At 66.0% G+C, this 20592-nt stretch overlaps 2 protein-coding genes across 2 annotated transcripts; one reads left to right on the top strand and one right to left on the bottom strand.

Annotated features, from left to right (window-relative positions):
• Positions 1-16: 16 nt before the first annotated feature.
• TTLL3 (tubulin tyrosine ligase like 3) lies at positions 17-10224 on the top strand. The gene is made up of 13 exons (XM_065408524.1): positions 17-80; positions 865-966; positions 1539-1648; positions 2539-2704; positions 4177-4238; positions 4861-4989; positions 5231-5345; positions 5831-5965; positions 7139-7331; positions 7415-7563; positions 7894-8137; positions 8278-8713; positions 9400-10224. The coding sequence occupies exons 1-13, from the start codon at positions 17-19 to the stop codon at positions 10222-10224; spliced, it is 2730 nt and encodes a 909-aa protein (XP_065264596.1).
• Positions 10225-12066: 1842 nt separating this feature from the next.
• On the bottom strand, positions 12067-19624 carry RPUSD3 (RNA pseudouridine synthase D3). Its single transcript, XM_065408279.1, is given in 12 exon segments — positions 12067-14189; positions 15041-15180; positions 15383-15509; positions 15647-15731; positions 15948-16055; positions 16512-16608; positions 16805-16849; positions 17719-17839; positions 17841-17861; positions 18928-19032; positions 19035-19071; positions 19605-19624. Coding segments are annotated over 12 exon segments (1089 nt in total). The 3' UTR covers positions 12067-14006.
• Between the last annotated feature and the right edge of the window lie 968 nt (positions 19625-20592).

The raw sequence follows: 20592 nt of genomic DNA, 5'->3' as shown, positions 1-20592 counted from the left end.
GGCTGGGAGCTGAGCCATGCTGGCTGAGCCGGGCCCTGCAAGAGGCAGCGCAGAGAGCAACGGGCCACATGGATTCCCAGGTGAGGAGAGCGGAGCGAGCCCTGGGGGAGGGGCTGTGTCCAGCACTGGGGCTGCCTGGGGGCTCTGTGCAGCTCTGGGAAGCAGTGATGGCATGCCAGCCTGGGAGGCAAATGCCACCTCCCGCCTGCCCAGCAAGGCCCCAAGTGGGGGCTGCCAGAGACGAGCAGCAGCCCCCGAGAGCTCTGCTCAAGGACTGCGAGGCAGTGACCGTGTGGGGCTCAGGACTGCAGGGTTGTTCTGACTCTGCCACCCACTGGCTGTCTGGTCTTGGCCAAAACCCCCACCCCTTGGTGTGCCTCAGTTTCCCCATCTGGAGAATGCTGGGGCCTGAACTCAGTAATGTCTGTCAGGAGCTCTGAGCTGGGCGGGTGGCGCTAGCCAAGTGTAGGGACATCGATGTCACTCCTCAGCCGAGCCGCACGGGAGGTGACAGTCATGGGCGTGGGGGGACGGGGAAGATCTGAGGGAGGTGGGACAACACGGCCAGTCCCAGGGACTGAATGAACTCTGCTAGCTCCTCTGCCCACACTGGGAGCCCAGCAGCCGCTGCCCAGTGGGGTAGGGTCAGCCCAAGCCATCTGGGCCTGAGACCGGCCTTAGCAGGAGCACAGGACACCCCCCCAGACTGGGAGCTTGGGTGTCCTGTACCCCTCCAACCCCTCCCACAGAGACTGGCTTAGCCAGTGGAGCCTGCTCTGGGCTCCATGCACCGTGGCAGGCTCCTCACAGAAGCTCAGCCCTGACGGCCTGGCCCTGATGTGCTGCTCTCCTGGCTGGACGTAGGTGCTGACGTTGAGGGGGATGCTGTCACGGAGAAGGCAGCTGTGCTCCCTGCCCGCCGCAAGGGCCCTGCTGCCCCTGGCCCCAGGAGGCAGCGGCAGGAAGGTAGGAGCCCTGCAGCTGGTCCCAGCCAGCCCTTCTCTCTGACCTCCCTGCCCCTTTTCTTTGGAGCCCCTCACTGCCATGGCTAGTCACTGCAGCAGAGCGACCCCAGGCGTGCAGGGCATGGCCTGGGCCAGCCCAAGGCACATGGGCCAGCCCAAGGCACATGGGCTCCCAGTGGAAGCATGCAGGGTCCAGCACCAGCGGAGAGTGTCCCTGGCTCGGTCCCTTTCCCCAGCCCTGGAGTGAACCATTGTCTGACCAAGAGCCCCCCAGCCTATTCTCCCCATCCTGCCCACTGCGGGGGGCATGCCTCAGCCCATGACCCCCTATAGCCTGTCCTGGGGGATATTCCTTGGCACATGACCTCCTCAGGGCTGGCAACACAGAGGGGGCCATTGCCCAGCCTCCTGGCTAGTGGCACTGCCAGAGAGCCAACCCCCCCAGGGCCCCCGGAAACAGCAGAAAGAGCAGAGTGCCATGGGCAAGGGCCCCCTGAGGACGGCCTGGCAGGCACGCTCCAGAGCTTGGAGTGGGTCTAGCAGAGGTGGCGCTAGGCTGTTCTCCCGTTCCAGGGCTCACAGCTCCTCCGAGCGATGGGCATACCTGGCGCAGCAGCGGCTGCTACCCTCTCAACCCAGAGCGCCTCAAGCAGGGCAGGCTGCACGTGGAGAGAGCCGTCAAGGTGAGGCGCTGTCCGCTGCGCCCTGCCTGCAGCCCATCTTCTACCCCGGAGCCCCCGCCTCCCCCCCCCCAGGCCTGCCTGCCCCTCCTCGGCCTCCCCTGGGACCTACCTGCCCCTCCCTGGCCTCCCCCATCCTGCCTCCCCCCCCACCCCACCTGACGCTCTCCCTGGGCCCTGCCTGCCCCTCCCTGACTCCCCCTGGGCCTGTCTGCCCCTCCCCCCCCCCAGCCCTGCCTGCCCCTCCTCGGCCTCCCCTGGGACCTACCTGCCCCTCCCTGGCCTCCCCCATCCTGCCTTCCTCCCCCCCGCCCCGCCTGACCCTCTCCCTGGGCCCTGCCTGCCCCTCCTGCCTCCCCCTGGGCCTGTCTGCCCCTCCCCCGTCTCCCCTGGGCCCTACCTGCCCCTCCCCTGTCTCCCCCCATCCTGCCTGCCCCTTCCCTGCTTCCCCCCCCCTGGCCCTACCTGCCCCTCCCCTGCCTCCCCACCTGCCCAAAGGCCCTGTGGACACCTGGGCCCTGCCTGCCCCTTCCCTGCCCCACCCCATGCAGCCTCCCCAGGGCCCTGTAAACTCCCCCCACCTTCCCCATCCCCTATATGCCCCTCCCCCAAACATACTCTCCCCCAGCAAAGTCTCACATACCCCCAGCCCCCATGTCCTTCCCCCACAGGCTTCACATGCCCTTGGCCTCCCCCCCAACCCCTCCACATCCCTCCCACCCTGAGGCCTCACATGTCCCAGCCACCCCCCTGCGCAGCCTTGTGTGGTCCTGCCTGCCTGAGCTCTGTCTGACCCCCCGGGGTGCCCGTCCTGCATGTCCGTGCTAAGGGGGTCCAGGGCCCAGCTGCACCTTGCTCCCTTGCATGGAGCATTCAGCTCCCTTCCCCCGCAGCAAAGGAAGATCTTCATGCTGCATGGCCCGTACCCCGTGATCCGGAGACTGCTGCGCAGCCGGGGCTGGGTGGAGAAGAAGGCCCCCAAGGCGGCACACAGATGGGAACGAGCGCCCGATGGCGAGGAGGATGGGGAGGGGGATGACAGCGACGGTGCCGAGGAGGGTGAGAGTTGGGCACATGGAGGGGCCCGACAAAGCCCCCCCCCCCAGGGCAGATCTTTCCTCTCCCAGTGCCAGGGCTCTCCTGCTGCTCCGGGCATGGGCTCTCCAGGGCAGGTCCCTGCTCAGGCCTGGGACTCGCTGGGGGCAGCAAGCTCAGGGGAGCATAGCTGAGAAGGAGGGACAGCCTGGGCCCTGGCCCCAGGAGACTGCTGGGGAACCGCAATGCCTTGCTGTGGGGTGGCTCCAGATTCTGAGATACGCCTGGCCCGGTCCCTGGAGCGCTCCAGCCCTGCCAGGTCCCCAGGGAGCACCCCAGCCCTGCCAGGTCCCTAGGGAGTGCCCCAGCCCTGCCAGGTCCCCAGGGAGCGCCCCAGGCCTGCCAGGTCCCCGGGGAACACCCCAGCCCTGCCAGGTCCCCAGGGAGCGCCCCAGCCCCACCAGGTCCCCCCATCCCAGTCCTTGAGAAGCCCCCCAGCCCTGCCAGGTCCCCCCATCTTGGTCCCCAGGGAGCACCCCAGCCCCGCCAGGTCCCCAGGGAGCACCCCAGCCCTGCCAGGTCCCTAGGGAGTGCCCCAGCCCTGCCAGGTCCCCCCATCCCGGGAGTGCCCCAGCCCTGCCAGGTCCCCAGGGAGCGCCCCAGCCCTGCAAGGTCCCCCCATCTTGGTCCCCGGGGAGCACCCCAGCCCTGCCAGGTCCCCGGGGAGCGCCCCAGCCCTGCCAGGTCCCCAGGAAGCGCCCCAGGCCTGCCAGGTCCCCCCATCCCGGGAGCGCCCCAGCCCTGCCAGGTCCCCCCATCCCGGGAGCACCCCAGCCCTACCAGGTCCCATGGGAGCACCCCAGCCCTGCCAGGTCCCCCCATCCCGGGAGCACCCCAGCCCTGCCAGGTCCCCAGGGACCGCCCCAGCCCTGCCAGGTCCCCCCATCCCGGGAGCACCCCAGCCCTACCAGGTCCCCAGGGAGCACCCCAGCCCTGCCAGGTCCCCCCATCCCAGGAGCGCCCCAGCCCTGCCAGGTCCCCAGTGAGCGCCCCAGGCCCGCCAGGTTCCCAGGGAGCACCCCAGCCCTGCCAGGTCCCCCCATCCCGGGAGCGCCCCAGCCCTGCCAGGTCCCCAGTGAGCGCCCCAGGTCCCCAGGGAGCACCCCAGCCCTGCCAGGTCCCCCCATCCCGGGAGCGCCCCAGCCCTGCCAGGTCCCCAGTGAGCGCCCCAGGTCCCCAGGGAGCACCCCAGCCCTGCCAGGTCCCCCCATCCCGGGAGCGCCCCAGCCCTGCCAGGTCCCCAGTGAGCGCCCCAGGTCCCCAGGGAGCACCCCAGCCCTGCCAGGTCCCCCCATCCCAGGAGCGCCCCAGCCCCGCCAGGTCCCCGGGAGCGTGTGTGTCCCAAGCTCAGAATGCTCAGCAGCTTGGGCCATCAGGCGCTGTGCCCGGGGCAGTGGTGCTCTGGCCTCCCTCTGGCTCTTGCTCTTCTTCCCCAGACGAGGAAGGCGAGGAAGAGGAGGAGCAGGATGATGACCCTGATGGCACCTATGACCTCATGGTTAGTTTGAGGGTGGAGGAGCCCAGGCCATCCCATCTCCCTGCACCCTCTGGCACAGGTGGAAGGTCGGCCTCACAGGAGCATCCACACAGAATTGCCTGCTGAGAGTAGTGTGTTCAGGGCAGGGCAGAGCACAGGGGCGGGGCAGGGCGGGGGACGTTCAGGCTGGGGCGGGGCGTGGGGGCGGGGTAGGGCGGGGGGACGTTCAGGCTGGGGCAGAGCGTGGGGGCGGGGCAGGGCAGGGGGACATTCAGGCTGGGGCAGAGCGCGGGGGCGGGGCAGGACGGGGGGGACGTTCAGGCCGGGGTGGAGCAGGAGGGTGGGGCAGGGCGGGGGCGGCCCCTCGGAGCTGTCTGGCCGAGGAGCTTGGCGAGGCTGGCGCTGGGTTCTGCTGGACCCTTGGCCGTGGGAGTTGAAGGCCGGCACATCCAGTGGCTGGGCCGTGGGCTGTGCTGGCCTGTCCCTCGCAGACAGCTGCTGGGCGTGGCCTGGGCCTGTCTGCGCCATGGAGGCGCTGGGTGCCCCAGCGTTCGGCCTGCTGAGAAAGCCTAGGCAGGGCAGACCCAGCCGGGCGCCCCTGGGCTTCCCTGGCCCCTCACACCAGCCCCTCTCCCACGGGCAGTCGCGGCTGGTTCGCAACCAGATGCCCTATTTCATCTGGACTAACCGGCAAGATGCCATCGACTGCCGCTTCCTGCGCAAGGAGCAGGTGATGAACCACTACGCCAAGGCGGGCTCCTTCACCACCAAGGTGAGCACAGGGCGGCCACCAACCTTGCTGGGGGAGGCAGGGCATGGGGCTGGGGCCTGCACAGGGAGAGGGTGCACACATGGACCTGGGTCGGTGGGAGGTTGTCCATGGCCGTGCAGGGACGGGGGTGCACACGTGGCCCTGGGTGGGCGAGGAGTGGGGGGAGCCATGGCCCAATGGGTCTGAGACCCTGCGCTGCATGCGGGGGTCAGTCCCAAGCTGAAGCTCCGTTCTCTCCCAGGTGGGGCTGTGTCTGAACCTGCGGAACCTGCCTTGGTTCGACCAGGCCGATGCCGACACCTTCTTCCCCCGCTGCTACCGGCTGGGTGCCGCGGATGAGAAGCACGCCTTCATCGGTGAGCACTGCTGTGCGCTGGGGGGCACACTGCCCCAGGGAGGGGTGGCTCCCAGCTGGCCCCGGGGGAGGCCACGGGCTGTCCTGGGTGATGGGGGGGCTCCCATCTGGCTCCAGAGAGGCCAAGGGCTGTCCCGGGTGATGAGGGGCTCCCAGCTGGCCCCAGGGAGGCTGAGGGCTGGCCCGGGTGATGGGGGGGGCTCCCAGCTGGCCCCAGAGAGGCCGAGGGCTGTCCTGGGTGATGGGGGGCTCCCAGCTGGCCCTGGGGGTTGGGGGCTGTCCTGGGTGATGGGGGGTTCCCAGATGACCCCAGGGGTTGGGGGCTCCCCACCTTCCCAAGGGGCCCATTCTGAAAATTGAGCCATCTCCCTGAAAATCCTGCCTCCTTTGCCCCGACTTAGTGGCCCCCCCAATATTAGCACTCCCCATGGCCCCGCCTTGCTCCGGGGCCTGGACACCCAGCGGTGGTGACGCCATCTCTTGCAGAGGATTTCTGGCTCACTGCCGCCCGGAGCATCCTCAAAGTGGTGGTGAAAAGATACTGGAGCGCAGCTGCTCGGGGGGCTGAGGCAGCGGCGGCTTCCAGCGCACAGGGGCCCATGAAGGCCGGCGAGTCCGCAGGTAGGTGCTGGGCAGGAGAGCTGAGTGCACGGTGTGATGAGCGGGTCATGGCCCCACTGCCGAAGCCGCCTGCTTTACTCTCTGCGGCAGAGGGTTCCCCCACCATCCCCACCGCCACCTCCACTGCCGCCGGTTCCCCACCGTCCCCACCCCCACCATCCCACCCCCACCCCCACTGCCACCAGTTCCCCCACCACCACCACCATCCCCACTGCCGCCAGTTCCCCCACCGTCCCCACCACCACCATCCCACCCCCACCCCCACTGCCACCAGTTCCCCCACCACCACCACCATCCCCACTGCCGCCAGTTCCCCCACCGTCCCCACCACCACCATCCCACCCCCACCCCCACTGCCACCAGTTCCCCCCCCACCACCACCATCCCCACTGCCGCCAGTTCCCCCACCATCCCCACCGCCACCTCCACTGCCGCCGGTTCCCCCACCGTCCCCACCCCCACCATCCCACCCCCACCCCCACTGCCACCAGTTCCCCCACCATCCCACCCCCACCCCCACTGCCGCCAGTTCCCCCACCGTCCCCACCACCAGCTCCACTGTTGCTGGTTCCCTTACTGCGCCCACCACCAACGCCACCACCCCATCCCCATCCCCACCGCTGCCACCATCCCCATCACCGTTGCTGCCCTGCACCGAGAGCAGCACACATCCCCCTGTGACTCTGCTTCAGCACTCACCCCAGAGCATCTGTCACAGCGGCTGTGGCCTTCCCTGTGGGAGCTGCACAGTTCGATCAGGCTGAGCTGCCAGGACTCTGAGCGCTGCCTCCGCCTGGTGGGCCCGGCAGAGGGAGTGGGCTGTGCGGGGGGCCTGGGCTGTGAGAGCAGCGGGGGGAGTGCTGAGGGGGCCAGGTCCCAGGGTAGCTCGCTGCCCCCATGCCGGCAGAGCCCAGCCCTTGTAGGCGGCTAAGGACCCCCCCCCCCCCCCGTCTCTCCTGGCAGGCAGGGAGCAGGGTTATGTGCTGGAGCATGGGGGAAAGTCGGTGCAGACCCCACAGGAGGGAGACGCTCTGCTGGCCCCTCCCCCGCCCCTCGGCCGGAATGTGCTGGGCTCCTTAGAGCCCCAGGGCTCGCCAGCAGCGCCCACCCACCCGATGCACCCTCTGTGTGATGCCATGAGCCCTGCCAGCTGTCTTGCTCTCCCCCATTCAGAGTCCCCGAGAGAGACTGGTGGGAAGAAGGGCAGCCCCCTGCCACCGCAGCTCATCGAGACGGCCCTGCAGGCCTGCGAGGAGCACCTGAGCAGCCTGACGCACCAGGATATCGACAGGGAGCCCGAGTCCCCTCTCTGCATGACAGGGGCACGCTGGGGGGACTTCCTGCGCGCCTACTACCAGGTGATTCAGTAAGTGCTGTGGGGCGGGGCCCCGGGGGGGGAGGGGAGCTCCCCTGCTCTGCTCTGCTCTGAGCTGGGCTGTCTGACTGCAGCGAAGGGGCGCTCCTGGACCAGCTGGGCTCCCATGTCGAACAGTGCGAGCACGTCCTGCAGCGCCTGGCCGAGGTGCTCCCACAGCTGGAGATGGAGGGGGATCGCAATATCTGGATTGTGAAGCCAGGCGCCAAGTCGCGGGGCAGAGGTAAGGCTCGGTCCTGCCGCCGTGGGGAATGGGGACGGTCCCGCGGGAAATGCTGGGGCCTGCCTGGCCGAAGCCAGAAACCCCGATCCCACCTGTCTGTGGCTGCGGGGGGCAAGGGAGCCTGGCACTGAGACACTGGCCAAGCACTAGGTACGACCTCCCGCGAACCAATCCCCCCAGCCTGCCCTCTGCCTGCACAGTGAGTGGGGCAGCCCTGTGCTTTGCTGTGGGGGCTGTTCAGTCGCTGGCAGAGGCTCTGCGCTCTGTTTGGCCTTGGCTGCAGCCTGCGTGCAGTGCTGTGTGTCATGGGGCTGCTGGGCTCGCCCCCAGGAATCATCTGCATGGACCGCCTGGAGGAGATGCTGAAGCTGGTGGATTGCGACCCCATGATCGTGAAGGACGGCAAGTGGGTGGTGCAGAAATACATCGAGAGACCCCTGCTCATCCACAACACCAAGTTCGACCTGCGGCAGTGGTTCCTGGTGACGGACTGGAACCCGCTCACCATCTGGTTCTACCGAGACAGCTACCTCCGCTTCTGCACGCAGCCCTTCTCCCTGCACAACCTGGACACGTGAGTGCCTGGGGGAAGGGGCTGCACCTCCCCAGCCGCTGCTCCCCAGCCCTGCCTCAGCTGACCTGGGCGCCAGGGCGAGGCCCCAGGCGGGGGCAGTGTGCAGCTGTGGGCACTGAGCCCCTTTCTCTCGGTCCCAGCTCCATCCACCTGTGCAATAACTCCATCCAGAGGCACTACGAGAACTCGCTGAGTCGCCACCCCCAGCTGCCCCCCGACAACATGTGGTCATCGCAGCAGTTCCAGGCCCACCTGCAGCAGGCGGGGGCGGCAGGCGCCTGGCAGGAGGTGATCGTCCCGGGCATGAAGGCGGCCATCATCCACACCATGCAGACCTCCCAGGACGTGGTGGAGTTCCGCAAGAGCAGCTTTGAGCTATACGGGGCAGACTTCATGTTCGGGGAGAATTGCCAGCCCTGGCTGATCGAGATCAACGCCAGCCCCACCATGGCGGCCTCCACGGCCGTGACCAGCCGGCTGTGCGCCAGCGTTCAGGAGGACACGCTCCGTGTGGTCATTGACCGCAAGCATGACCGCAGCTGCCACACAGGGGCCTTTGAGCTCATCTACAAGCAGGTGAGTCCCCAGCAGCCCTGCATGGACCAACTGAGCTGGGACGGGAGAGCACCCAGGGGTGGCCCAGCCCTGCATGGACCATCTGAGCTGCGAGGGGGCCCAGAGTGCGCCCAGGGGGAGGCCAGCCCCAGGGCCAGGAGCAGCAGTGCCACTGAGCATAGGCCCAGGCAGGGGCTGGCTTGGCCCCAGTGTGGCCGTGGGGCTGCCCCCCACCCCCTCCAGTGGGGACTGGTGCGGGACTCAGTAGGGGGCACTCTCTCCTTGGGATCTGTGCTACCCCATGGGCACTAGAGTGTCCTTTGCTGCTGCACGGACCTAGTTACAAGGGAACCAGCCCTAAGTCCTACCCACCCGTGGTCCCCACGCGTTGCGGAGTGAGCCCTGTTGCCTGACCTCACCCCGCCAGGGGACCTCCCAGAATGTCCCTTCAGCCACAGGGGCCGTGTGCTACTTGTCACTGCCTGCCCAGGCTGTGCACAGCGGCCACATGCCAGCCCACTACTGGGGGCTTTCCCTGCCCCTTCCCACAGTGGGCCAGCATCTAACAGCCACCCAGGGGCGCTGGACTAATCCAAAGGCAGCAGCCCAGCCCAGCAGGGCACCCATGCCCAGGGCCCTGCAGGCACTCCTAGCCCAGGCAGGGCCACAGGGCTCTGCACTGAGCACTCTCCTGCCTTCTCCCGCAGGCGGCTGTCGACGTGCCCCAATACGTAGGAATAAGCCTTTTGGTGGAAGGATCCACTGTCAAAAAGCCACGGCCTCCAAACCACAGACTCTCCCCCAGTGCCAGGCCCAGGCCGGGCCCCAGCGTGCCCAGCTGCCCGCAGCACTTCCAAGCACTCCCACAGAGCTCCCCTCGTGGGCCCAGGGCTCCACAGCTCGCCAGGGCCGCCAGGCCCCCGGTGCCAGTCAGCGGCAAGGAGAACAGAGCCAGGGAGCTGGGGGCCGCCAACAGGGCCTCTGCTGCAGCTGGCACCCGGCTGAAGCTGCCCAGCAAGGTGCGAGCAGAGCCAGGCAAGAGGCTGCTGGAGCTGCACAGCACGGCCACCTCCCCGCTGGGGGACAAGCTGGTGCCGCTGGGCCAGCCCAGGCTCTGTCCCAAGTGCAGCTCCCAGGTGCCAGTCCCCAGCCCCAGGGCACCCCCACGCCTCCAGCCCAGCAAGGCCAACGGCCCCAAGGGACAGCTGCAGAGGCCAGCCCGGCAGCCAGGTAGGGAGCTGCAGCTGCACGTGCGGGACTTATGCACCTTCCAGCTGGGCTGTGGGCACGCTGCCGCCCCCACTCACCCCCTTGCTTGCTCTCCAGGGAAGCCCAATGTGCCAGAGCGCCAGTGGGAACATGCCCAGGCTGCGCTGCGGGAGAGGCCCCCAGCCCCTCCTGCCAGGCCTGGCCAGCAGTGTGCCAGGGGCTGGCCACGCAGGGCCCCCCACCCAGCCTCCGCCCCTGAGCTCGGGGCCTTGCACATGGCCGTGGGCAGAAGGAAGCAGAAGAGAGACAGGCTGTGCAGGTGATGGAGGGAGCTGCCCCTGGGGCTGCTGGCAGCAGCGAGGGAGTCATGCCAGGGGCTGGTGCCCTCCAATAAAGGGATCAAGAGAAGGAGCTGGAGTTTGTGATGTGGGCAGGAAATGCAGCCTGGCGCTGCCTTCACCTGGGGGGCGGCTGGCAGGGCCAGGGCCTGGGGCCAGCTGCAGGCTCCACATCCCAGGGGGCAGCCCCCCTTTCCCCTTGCCTTTGGCACACAGGGTTGCTGCTTGGCTTCTCTGGCCTGTCTCTCCTTTCCACAGCTGAAATGGGAAGTGGTGTGTGCAGCGCTCTCCCCTGCGCTGGGGGGTGGGGTGGGCAGGTTGGGTGCTGTACTGGGCGGGGGGTGGGGGGCAGAGCTGGGCACTACCCTGGCCCGGTTTATGGCATGGAGCTGGACACTGCTCTGGGGGAGGGAGGTGGGTACTGCCCTGGGCAGGGGAGGGAGGGCATGGAGCCAGGCACCGCCCTGGCAGAGGCGGTGAACAGGCTTCAGGCCGTAGGGTAGGGAGCAAGGCCTGTGGTCCAGCTGAATGGGGCTAGGCCCTGGGGAGGGACTGGCCAGACTCCAGTTTGGGCCTTGCCCCTGCCTATTTCTCTCTCCTTCCCAGGCCCCCCAGAGACGCGCAGGCTCCAAGGCCTCTGCTGCCCTGCTGGAACCCCCTGGGCTGGTTTGCACCTGCTCAGCAGCTGGCCCCACCCTGGCAGCAAGGCAGTCACCTCCAGCAGTGAACCCCTGAGTGCTCGGGGCATGGCCCTCTGCCCTGCTCACCTGCTGTGAGGCCAGGAGCCCACCTGGCTGTGCCGGAGTCACCCTCCCGCAGGACTGGCCTCAGCTGAGGCCCCACAGCAGCAAGGGGCAGTGGGTTGCCCCATTCTGTTGGACTCTGCCTGTGAAACCATCCTGTGGGGGGCTGGGCGCATGTCTGAGGGCACCAGGCCCTGCAGAAGGCAGAGTAGCCCCCCCCCCAGAGTGGAGAGGGGGCAGGGCAGAGAACGGTGTCAGCAGCTGGTGCTTTGGCTGTAGCCCCCGGGGCTGAGGCAGAGAAGGAGCAAGGTGGGGGGAGGATGCCCTGAGACCATGGTGCAAGCGGTCGGGGGGCTGGAACTAGGAGTGCAGGGGTTTGCCGTTTGGCTCAGCGCCCCTGCAAGCGGCCAGCCTGGCACTGGTGGAAGGGGAACATGGCACAGCACGGCCTGGGGCGCAGTGGAGACAGGCCAGGACCTGCACCCTGATCCCTTCACTGCAAGCTGCCCCCTAAGGCAGCCCCCCCCGCCCATGAGCAACCCCTTGGTTTCACTACATTGGGACCAGCTGCAGGCTGGGCTCTCCGCCCCCATGCTGGACTGGACCGCTTCACAACACCGCAGTGGGACTGGGGGGGACGCAGAGCACAGGACTGTCACACACAACCTGAGCGTACCCTACCAGACCGTGTGTTCAGCTTCCGTGTCTCAGTGGGCTGCAGCACCCTGACCTCGGTGGCACAGACTCTGCCAGTTACCCCACAGCCCAGCTACCCTAGGCCCCCAGACCAGGGCTGAGCCCCCAAACTGCCCACTAGGCATTCTGGGATGCAGCTCGCCTCTTCGGGGCACTCCAGTGAAAGCAGCCAGACACCAGCTAGTCACTGCCCAGAGCCCCTGCCTCAGTTCCTCACCCCTCTGCAGTGGCCAAGATCTGCTGCAGCGCATGCCTGCTGTGACTCATGGGAGTCCCACTCCGCTGGCTGGGCCGACGGGCAGAAATGGCCCCCTATGGCCCTTGGGCCCTGCTCTGCAAGCAGGGTTCCCAAGCCTCTCGCATGGGCCTGGAGTCTCCAGGAATTAAAGATTAAGCTTTAATTAAAGATTGTGTCGTGATGAATACATCTAACCAAAACAAGCAGCCCTACCTGTGAGTGCCTCAGCGTTTATAAACCCCACCTCCAACACCTGGCTCCGCAGGCTGGTCCAAGCCCCTCCTTGCAGACTGTTCCCAGCACAGGCACTCGTCCCTTGGGGTACGACTGCCCCCCTCTCCCTGGGCTGGAGAGGGCAACCTGACGGCCTAGGGCAAACTCCACCTACATGGAGGTGTCCAATGATCCAGCAGTTTCATGTTTTGTACATGGATTCCCCCAAATCCCCCAGGAGGTACACTGGGAGTGCATACACCAGAAAGCCAGAGCCCCCCACCCCTGCAGCTGCCCTTGCCTGGGAGGATTTGGCACCATGGTTTGGATGCAGTCTGGGCACCTACACCTTTAACACACAGAAAATACCCTAGTTCTAACACAGTGGAGCACAGGGTGTTTGCACTGGCCCCGCTGCTCTGATGCCTCCAGCAGCAGGACTCCATGGCCATGAACAGGGCACAAGGGGGCCTGCCCTCTGGGGAGAAGCCCCTGAAGGCCACACTCACAGGCAGGGCCAGGGCCAGAGAAGTTGCCTCTCCAAGGGGGCTTTCTGCTCTGTGGCCAGGAAGAGGCCTGCAGGGCCATGGCATCCAACAGCCTGTCAGGGCTCCCCTCCAAGCTGGGCCCTGTTCCCCCACTGGTCTAGCTGAACTGGGCCTGGGAGGGGTTCCTGCCGCACCCCACAGGACAGCCTCACACCCAAGAGGGGGAAATGAACCGCTACTGCTCACAACTCCTTTGCAGACTTGCAGCTCCTTGCAACAGCTTATTCCTAGTGGCAGCCAGTGCAAGGGCTTCTAGGACATGCTCACTGCTGCTGTCTCCCCCTGTGAAACCTGCTGGGCTGGGGGGGCCTGGATCATTGAGTCCCTGCCCTCAGGGCTCTAGCCCCACCCACCCAGGAGCACGGTGCCAGCACACACAGGGCTTTAAAGCTTCTCGGAGACACCCCTCCCCAGAGCGTGGGGCAAGGTGCTGTCGCCGCATGGAGCGCCAGTGGGAGATGGGCTATGCTGTGTCTGCACGCAGCCGGGCCGCCCCCCCAGGCTAGCTGCAGGGCGCACCCCCGCCAGGCGGGGCCAGCACAGCTCTGCTCAGACAGCTGACTAGAACCCCAGCCCCACGAGCACCAGGGAACAGCGGGGGCGTAGCTGGGGCCACACTGGTTTGGTGGGACAATTGCAGGTGGGGGCAGCAGTGTGGGTCCTGCCTCCAAGGAGGGGCTGCTGATCCCAGCCGCTGGGGAGCACCGACCCTGTCCCTGACGCGGCGCTGAACACCCATGAGACAGAGGGGACGTGGGACGGGCCAGGGAGGCCAAAGGCCCTTGCACAGGTGCAGCTGACAGAGCCAGAGGGGGCCACGAGACAAGACCCCAAACCAACCCTTTGGCAAGGCTGAGAAATGGGGGGAGGGGGGCCTGGGGAAGAGCAGGAAAGGTCCTGAGAGGCAGAAGGATCCCTGCCAGCAGTGGGAGCTCCAGTTTGGGCCATGTAAAGATCAATGTGGCTAAATCCGAGAACCAGTCTGTTGGTGGCACACACCAGGTGGGCTGTCCTGCCACGCCCCCACACCGAGAGGGAGGAGTCCGGAGCAGCAGCCCAGCGGCGCCACCATCCTGCACGGAGCCTTCCAGGAAGAGGGGGAAGGCTGCATGTTCACGGCTATTCAGCCATCCCGGAGACCATCCCTGCGAGGAGTCCCACCAGCGGGATGCAGAGACCCGAACCTAGAGCTCTGCTAGCAGCATCCCCAGGGGTGGGAAATGCCCTCTCTCCCACAGAGCTGGGCCTGCCTCTTGCTTCAGTGGCCTTCTGGGTCAGGGCGGGTCCAGCTGGGGGCAGCTGAGCAGGGCCACCCCAGGGTGCGCCCCGTCACGGCGCACTCTGGTCCCCAGGGAGTCCCAGCAGACGGAGCGTCTGGAGGAAGAAGGGCGGAGGCGGCGCAGTGAGACTAGCTGTCGGGAGGAGCAGCTGGTGCAGGTGGAGATGCAGTGGCAGGCGATGCAGCAGCTGCTGAGTGAGGTGCAGCCTGCGGAGCAGCTGCTCGCCCAGGACCTAGAGAGAGAGAGAGAAATGGGGGCTCAGGAGCCAAGAGCCCTCGAGTCGCCCCCCCCCCCCCCCCCCCAGTGCGGCACGGCAGGGATCCCCTCTGGTGACTGAACGTGGCACTCAAAGGAAGCGACCAGGGCCAGGCCCCAGCTCTGCCAGCCGGCAGCACACAAGGGGGGAGATGACATTGCTTTGTACAATCACTGGCGGCCCAAGTGGGATCCTCAGCCCATCCCACACGACGCAGTGCAGAGGCTGCAGGACCTGAGGCTGAAAACCCTCCTCTGAAGAGCGACTGAAGACTGGGATTGCTAGCGCGGACTGAGGTGAGCAAGAGGGGTCTGGAGAAGGAAGACGGAGATTGGACACTCCCAGCTCCTAACACAAGGACACAGGGAGGCTCAATGAAATTCTAAACTGAGAAAAGGAAACAGTCACACAATGCGTAAATCATCTGTGGAACTCACTGCCACAGGGTGGCCCTGAGGACACGGAGAAGGACTGGATGGTAGGCTGCGAAGAAGGGATATTCAACCAGCTCCCAGAGACCAGGAGGAGGCCTAGTATGAGGCAGGTCGTACCCTTTCCTCTGCAGCATCTGGTCTGGACGCTGGGCCAGATGACCCCCGGGTCTCAGCCAGTCTGGCAAGTCCTATGTTCACCCACTCTGAGATGCCCCTCATTCCTGACCCACAGCCCCCTGCTATCCCAGCCCTGGCCTCCTCCACGGCAGACCAGGCAAACCGCCCGGCATGCCGGGCTGACGGGGGCTTTGCATGCCACAGCTCCAGCCCGAGCCGTGGGACCACAGCGCGCAACCAGCAAAGGGGTGCCGGTGGCGGGGCAGAGCCCGGTACCTGTGTGCGCGGCAGAGCGCTCCCTGCAGGCAGCAGGAAGGGCTCCCCCAGGACCGTGCCCACACGGGCGGAGTACACGTGGTCGCCCAGCGCAGGACACAGCAGCAGCGTCAGGTGCACCAGGAGCTGGCCGGGAAAGGCTGTGGCGAGGAGAGTCGGGGTTAATACGGGTACCTCCCCCCCATCCATGGGCAGCAAACGCACCCTCAGCCCCTCCTGCCCAGGGCCTCTCCCTGACAAGGATGGCAGGAGACCTCCCAGTTCAGCCCCTCACTCCCCCCCCCCCCCCCCATCTGGGGCCCTGCTGGGCAGGGTTGTCAGGAAGAGCTGAACATTCCCCACCTGTCATGGGCTGGAGCTGCACCAGGCCGCAGCCCGGAGCCGCGCCCAGCACCTTGTAGCGGGTCAGGGTTTGCTTCACCTCCTTCCTCTCCACGCTGCGTCGGGACGGGGCAGCCACCGGCACCACCTGCAACCAGAGCAGAGCCAGGCGCTCAGGGAGAGGCTGGAGCCAGAGGGACTGGCCAGGTCCTGCAGCCACCCCCTCCCTGGGGCCCCACAGCCCTTTGCCCCCAGGACACACCGCCGACTTAACCCTTTCCTTACCAGCTGCAGGTCCCCAACCTGCTCCAGCTTCAGTCCTGTGCGGATCTCCCCCTCCACGGCAGCTGGGACCCCGGCAGTGACAGCGCTGGGGGGAGGGAGAGGGGGTTACAAGGTGGCTGGGCTCCGGAAGATGAGCGGGACGAGTCAGCGCCCTGGGGCTCCAGGACAGCGCAGTCTCTGGCACACGGCCAGGCGCCCCACTGTGGGAGGGGGACACTCCACTTGCCAGCAGAGGGCAGGAGCACTCTGCAGGATGGGGCCCACTCACCAGTAAGTGGGCAGGGGAGGGGGTTTCACTCACCGGTAAGTGGCGGGGGGGCGCCCTGCTCTCCGGAGCTGCGTGAAGAACGCATGGAGCTGCTGCGTGGTGCCAGGGCAGCTGGAGAGAAGCACGAGGCCAGAGCTGTCCCTGGAGGGGGGGGGCGTCAGATTCAGTCCCATGGCACAGACAGTGCCGGAGATGGGAACACAGCACTGAGCTATGGAGAGGCAGCACCCTGCTCCCCAGCACCCACCCCTGCCCTCCCCACCCCCAGGGTCCCTCCCTCCCCTGGCCTCCCTGCCCCACCAGAACCAGCCCCTCCCTCCCCTGACCACCCCACCTGCACCCTCCCCACCCCCCATGGCCCCTCCTGCCCCTTGCTGCCCCCCAGCGGCCTTCCCCACCCCCCAGGACCCCTCCCCACCCCTTTCCTCAGGGCCCTACCCTACCCACACCAACCAGGCCCATGCCCTCCCATTCCCCCCACCCAGCCAGCCAGCCAGCCCCCTTCCTTCCCTCACCTGCCCCGCCCCAGCAACCAATGACCAAGCACCCACTCCTCTCCATGGGGAGCCAATCCCTGGCCCTTCCCCACTCACTTACTTCCCAGCTGCTTTGACCACATGGAGCTCAGGAGGGAGACTCAGCCTCTGGCTCAGATCTGGGAGCAGCGAAACCAAACTCAGCTGCCCTGGACTGCCTGGGAGGGGGGCACAGGGAAGGAGCCATGAGCATGGAGACCCGGCCCAACCCCCCGACCCGTGTCACTCCTCCTGCTCTTGGGGCTGCAGGAGGCCAGGGGAACACCCCCAGCTCCCCCTCAGGCCGGGAGTGGAGGGACAAGCCCCTTCCTCCAGGCCCGGCACATGTGGGAGAAGTGAACCCCAAGCACTCACCTGTCACAGCCAGGCCCGGGGGCTTGCTGACGGCCACCAGTGGCCCTGAAACAAAGGAACAGGCTAGGTCAGGGAAGGCCGGGCAGCCCTCCCCGGTGTTGACGTCACTAGGCATCACCCTAGGTAACTCGGGAGGGTGGAAGGCCACTAAGTGTCAATGAAGCCTTCCTGCACTAGGCCTAAGTGAACCAAACTCTATCCTTCCATGTTTAAACTGTAATCAACCTCAAAAGCCAGGTGCAAGTGGAATGTGTAAGCAACCAGTTATCTGTGTGCAACCCCCTGCTCAAGCGGTAATAATGAGGCCTGCATGTTTCTGGCTGAAGGGAAAAAGGACCAGATAACGGTTAAAGAAGCTACTAACGAGCTAAACTTATAGCTGCCAAGAATGACTGAACTGCTTAAATGTACTTGCTATTTGCTTAGTAACTGTTACCAGGGAAGGGAAGGGTAGAGGGGGAGGAAGGGAGGGGAAGGGGGGGTGAGGCTTAACTGCAAAATGTATAAAAGAAGAAAAACTGTTTCTGTTAGTGTGCTTGATTTGAGACATGCCTGTCTCCTAGCACCGCTTTGGGATCCCAAATAAACTTTGTTTGCTTCTCCCCCTGGTGTGTTTATTGGCGCGAAGCACACCGGGCAACGAACCCCGCTGTTGCTTTGCCTCGGGAGTGGAGGGACAAGCTGCGGGCCCTCTGTGCCGGCAACACCGGCGTCCCAAACCCCCTCTCCTTGGGCTAAAGCCAGCCGAGCCCCAGACCCAGGCACCCAGCCCGTGGCCGCACCCGCCGAGCAGCCAGTGCCCTCCTGCCCAGGCCTCAGCAGCCCCGTCTCCCTGCACAGCAGGGTCTGGCTGATTCCCCGCTGCCCCCCGCGCCCACCCCCAGTACCTGCCCCCCCACGCCCACCCCCAGTACCTGCCCGATACACAACCGCTGCCTCCAACAGCCCCAGCGCCTCCTGCCGGCTCCGCGGCCCAGCTGGCCCCAGGATGCTGCCTCTGCCCGGGCCATCGGCCACCTGCCTCCCCGGGCCCCCCGGCCTCAGGGGCTGCTGGTACCTGGGGGAAGGAAGGAGCGAGGGGAGCTGGGACCGAGCCGCAGAACCAGTGAGCGGGGCCTGCTGGGGTGGAGACGGGAACCGCATCTAGTCCTAGCAACGCCCCCTGCCCCCTTGGGGGGAACCCCGGCACAGCCCCCCTGCCCCTCCCCCTCCAAAGCCCCTGACCCTGTACAGCCCCCCTCCCCCGGCACAGCCCCTGCCCCTGTACAGCCCCCCTCCCCCGGCACAGCCCCCCTGCCCCTCCCCCGGCACAGCCCCTGACCCTGTACAGCCCCCCTCCCCCGGCACAGCCCCCCTGCCCCTCCCCCGGCACAGCCCCTGACCCTGTACAGCCCCCCTCCCCCGGCACAGCCCCCCTGCCCCTCCCCCTCCACAGCCCCTGACCCTGTACAGCCCCCCTCCCCTGCACAGCCCCCCTCCCCCTCCACAGCCCCTGACCCTGTACAGCCCCCCTCCCCCTCCCCCAACACAGCCCCCGACCCGGCACAGCCCCCCTCCCCCTCCCCTGTACAGCCCCCTCCCCCGGCACAGCCCCCCGATCCTTACAGCCCCCCTGCCCCGGCACAGCCCCCGACCCGGCAAAGCCCCCCTCCCCCGGCACAGCCCCCCTGCCCCTCCCCCTCCACAGCCCCCCTCCCCCGGCACAGCCCCCGACCCTGTACAGCCCCCCTGCCCCTCCCCCAGCACAGCCCCCGACCCGGCACAGCCCCCCTCCCCCTCCCCTGTACAGCCCCCTCCCCCGGCACAGCCCCCCGACCCTTACAGCCCCCCTGCCCCGGCACAGCCCCCGACCCGGCACAGCCCCCCTCCCCCTCCCCTGTACAGCCCCCTCCCCCGGCACAGCCCCCCTGCCCCTCCCCCTCCACAGCCCCCCTCCCCCGGCACAGCCCCCGACCCTGTACAGCCCCCGACCCTTACAGCCCCCCTCCCCCTCCACAGCCCCCCGGCACAGCCCCCGACCTGGCAAAGCCCCCCTCCCCGGCACAGCCCCCCTGTACAGCCCCCGACCCGTACAGCCCCCCTCCCCCGGCACATCCCGCCCGGGCTCCCCCCGCCCCACTCACCGGGCCGGGGCGCTGCTGGGGGCCCGGGGTCTCCCCCCCGCGCGGAGCAGGAGCCGGGGCACCGCCATGGAGCGCGTGCGCGGTGCCGGCCGGGAGGGGCGGGGCAGGTGCTGGAGAACCGGAAGTGTCCTCACAGATCGCCCCCTCCCAGGAGCCCCCCCTCCCCCCGGACCCCGGGCTGCCCGCGGGGGGGGCAGACAGCCTGGGGTGCAGAGACCTGGAGGGGCTGTGGGGTGCGGGTGCAGAGACACCGGCGATCGCTGCGGGGGGGCGATCTGCCCCGACCCAGAGCTTCCCAGCTGTGCTCTGGGGTGCAGGTGTAACCCACACACCTCTGGGGTGCTGTTCTGTGACTGTCCCCTCCAGTGACACCAAGACCACTGAGGGCTTGTCTACACCACGCAGCTTTCAGGGACAAGGTGTGTCGACAGAGTGACAGCCTTGTCGCTAGAAGTCAGCGTCTGTAAACGCTCTTTGTCGGCACTTTTGCTGACAAAATACTTCCACCCCCGCGAGTGGCGTTAGCTTTGTCGGCAGGCCACGTTCACACTGCCACTTGTGTCAGCAAAACGTTTGTTTTGTGCGGGGGGCTTCGCAACTTCGCAGTGTAGACATACCCTTAGAGAGAGAAAATGAGTCTGCTCTACCGCCTTAGCTAACAGCCAGTTGGCTTTTACCTCATGCGGTAGAGGCCCATGCGCTAAGATCCAGAGGTCCCAGGATCAATCCCTGTCGGCCTTACACATGCTCTTTGGAGATGCTGAGAAAGGCTGAGCTGGGCTAAGGGGTTTCCTCCCATCAGTCGAAAGGACGCACTCAAAGAGTAAAAAGAACGAGGAGTGTGGCGCCATAGAGACTAACAAATTTATTTGAGCATAAGCTTTCGTGGGCTACAGCCCACTTCATCAGATGCATGGAGTGGAAAATACAGTAGGAAGATATTATATATATATGAGAACGTGAAAAAATGGGTGTTGCCATACCAACTCTTAATTGAATAAGGTGGGCTATCATCAGCAGGAGAAAAAACATTTGTAGTGATAATCAGGATGGCCCATTTCCAACAGTTGACAAGAAGGTGTGAGTAACAGTAGGGGGAACATTAGCACGGGGAAATAGTTTAGTTTGTGTAATGACCCATCCACTCCCAGTCTTTGTTCAAGCCTAATTTAATGGTGTCCAGTTTGCAAATTAATTTTGCCAGCAATGCCCCTCTGCCATGTACATTGGCCAAACTGGACAGTCTCTATGCAAAAGAATAAATGGACACAAATCAGACGTCAAGAATTATAACATTCAAAAACCAGTCGGAGAACACTTCAACCTCCCTGGTCACTCTATTACAGACCTGAAAGTCGCAATTCTCCAACAAAAAAACTTCAAAAACAGACTCCAACGAGAAACTGCAGAACTGGAATTAATTTGCAAACTGGACACCATTAAATTAGGCTTGAATAAAGACTGGGAGTGGCTGGGTCATTACACAAACTAAACTATTTCCCCGTGCTAATGTTCCCCCTACTGTTACTCACACCTTCTTGTCAACTGTTGGAAATGGGCCATCCTGATTATCACTACAATTTTTTTTTCTCCTGCTGATAATAGCCCACCTTTTCAATTAGTCTCATTAGAGTTGGTATGGCAACACCCATTTTTTCATGTCCT

The sequence above is a fragment of the Emys orbicularis genome, chromosome 7, assembly GCF_028017835.1.
Source record: "Emys orbicularis isolate rEmyOrb1 chromosome 7, rEmyOrb1.hap1, whole genome shotgun sequence".
NCBI classification, from domain to species: domain Eukaryota; kingdom Metazoa; phylum Chordata; order Testudines; family Emydidae; genus Emys; species Emys orbicularis.
The sequence above is the reverse complement of the archived record's forward strand: the minus strand, read 5'-3'. Positions and strand labels throughout refer to the sequence as shown.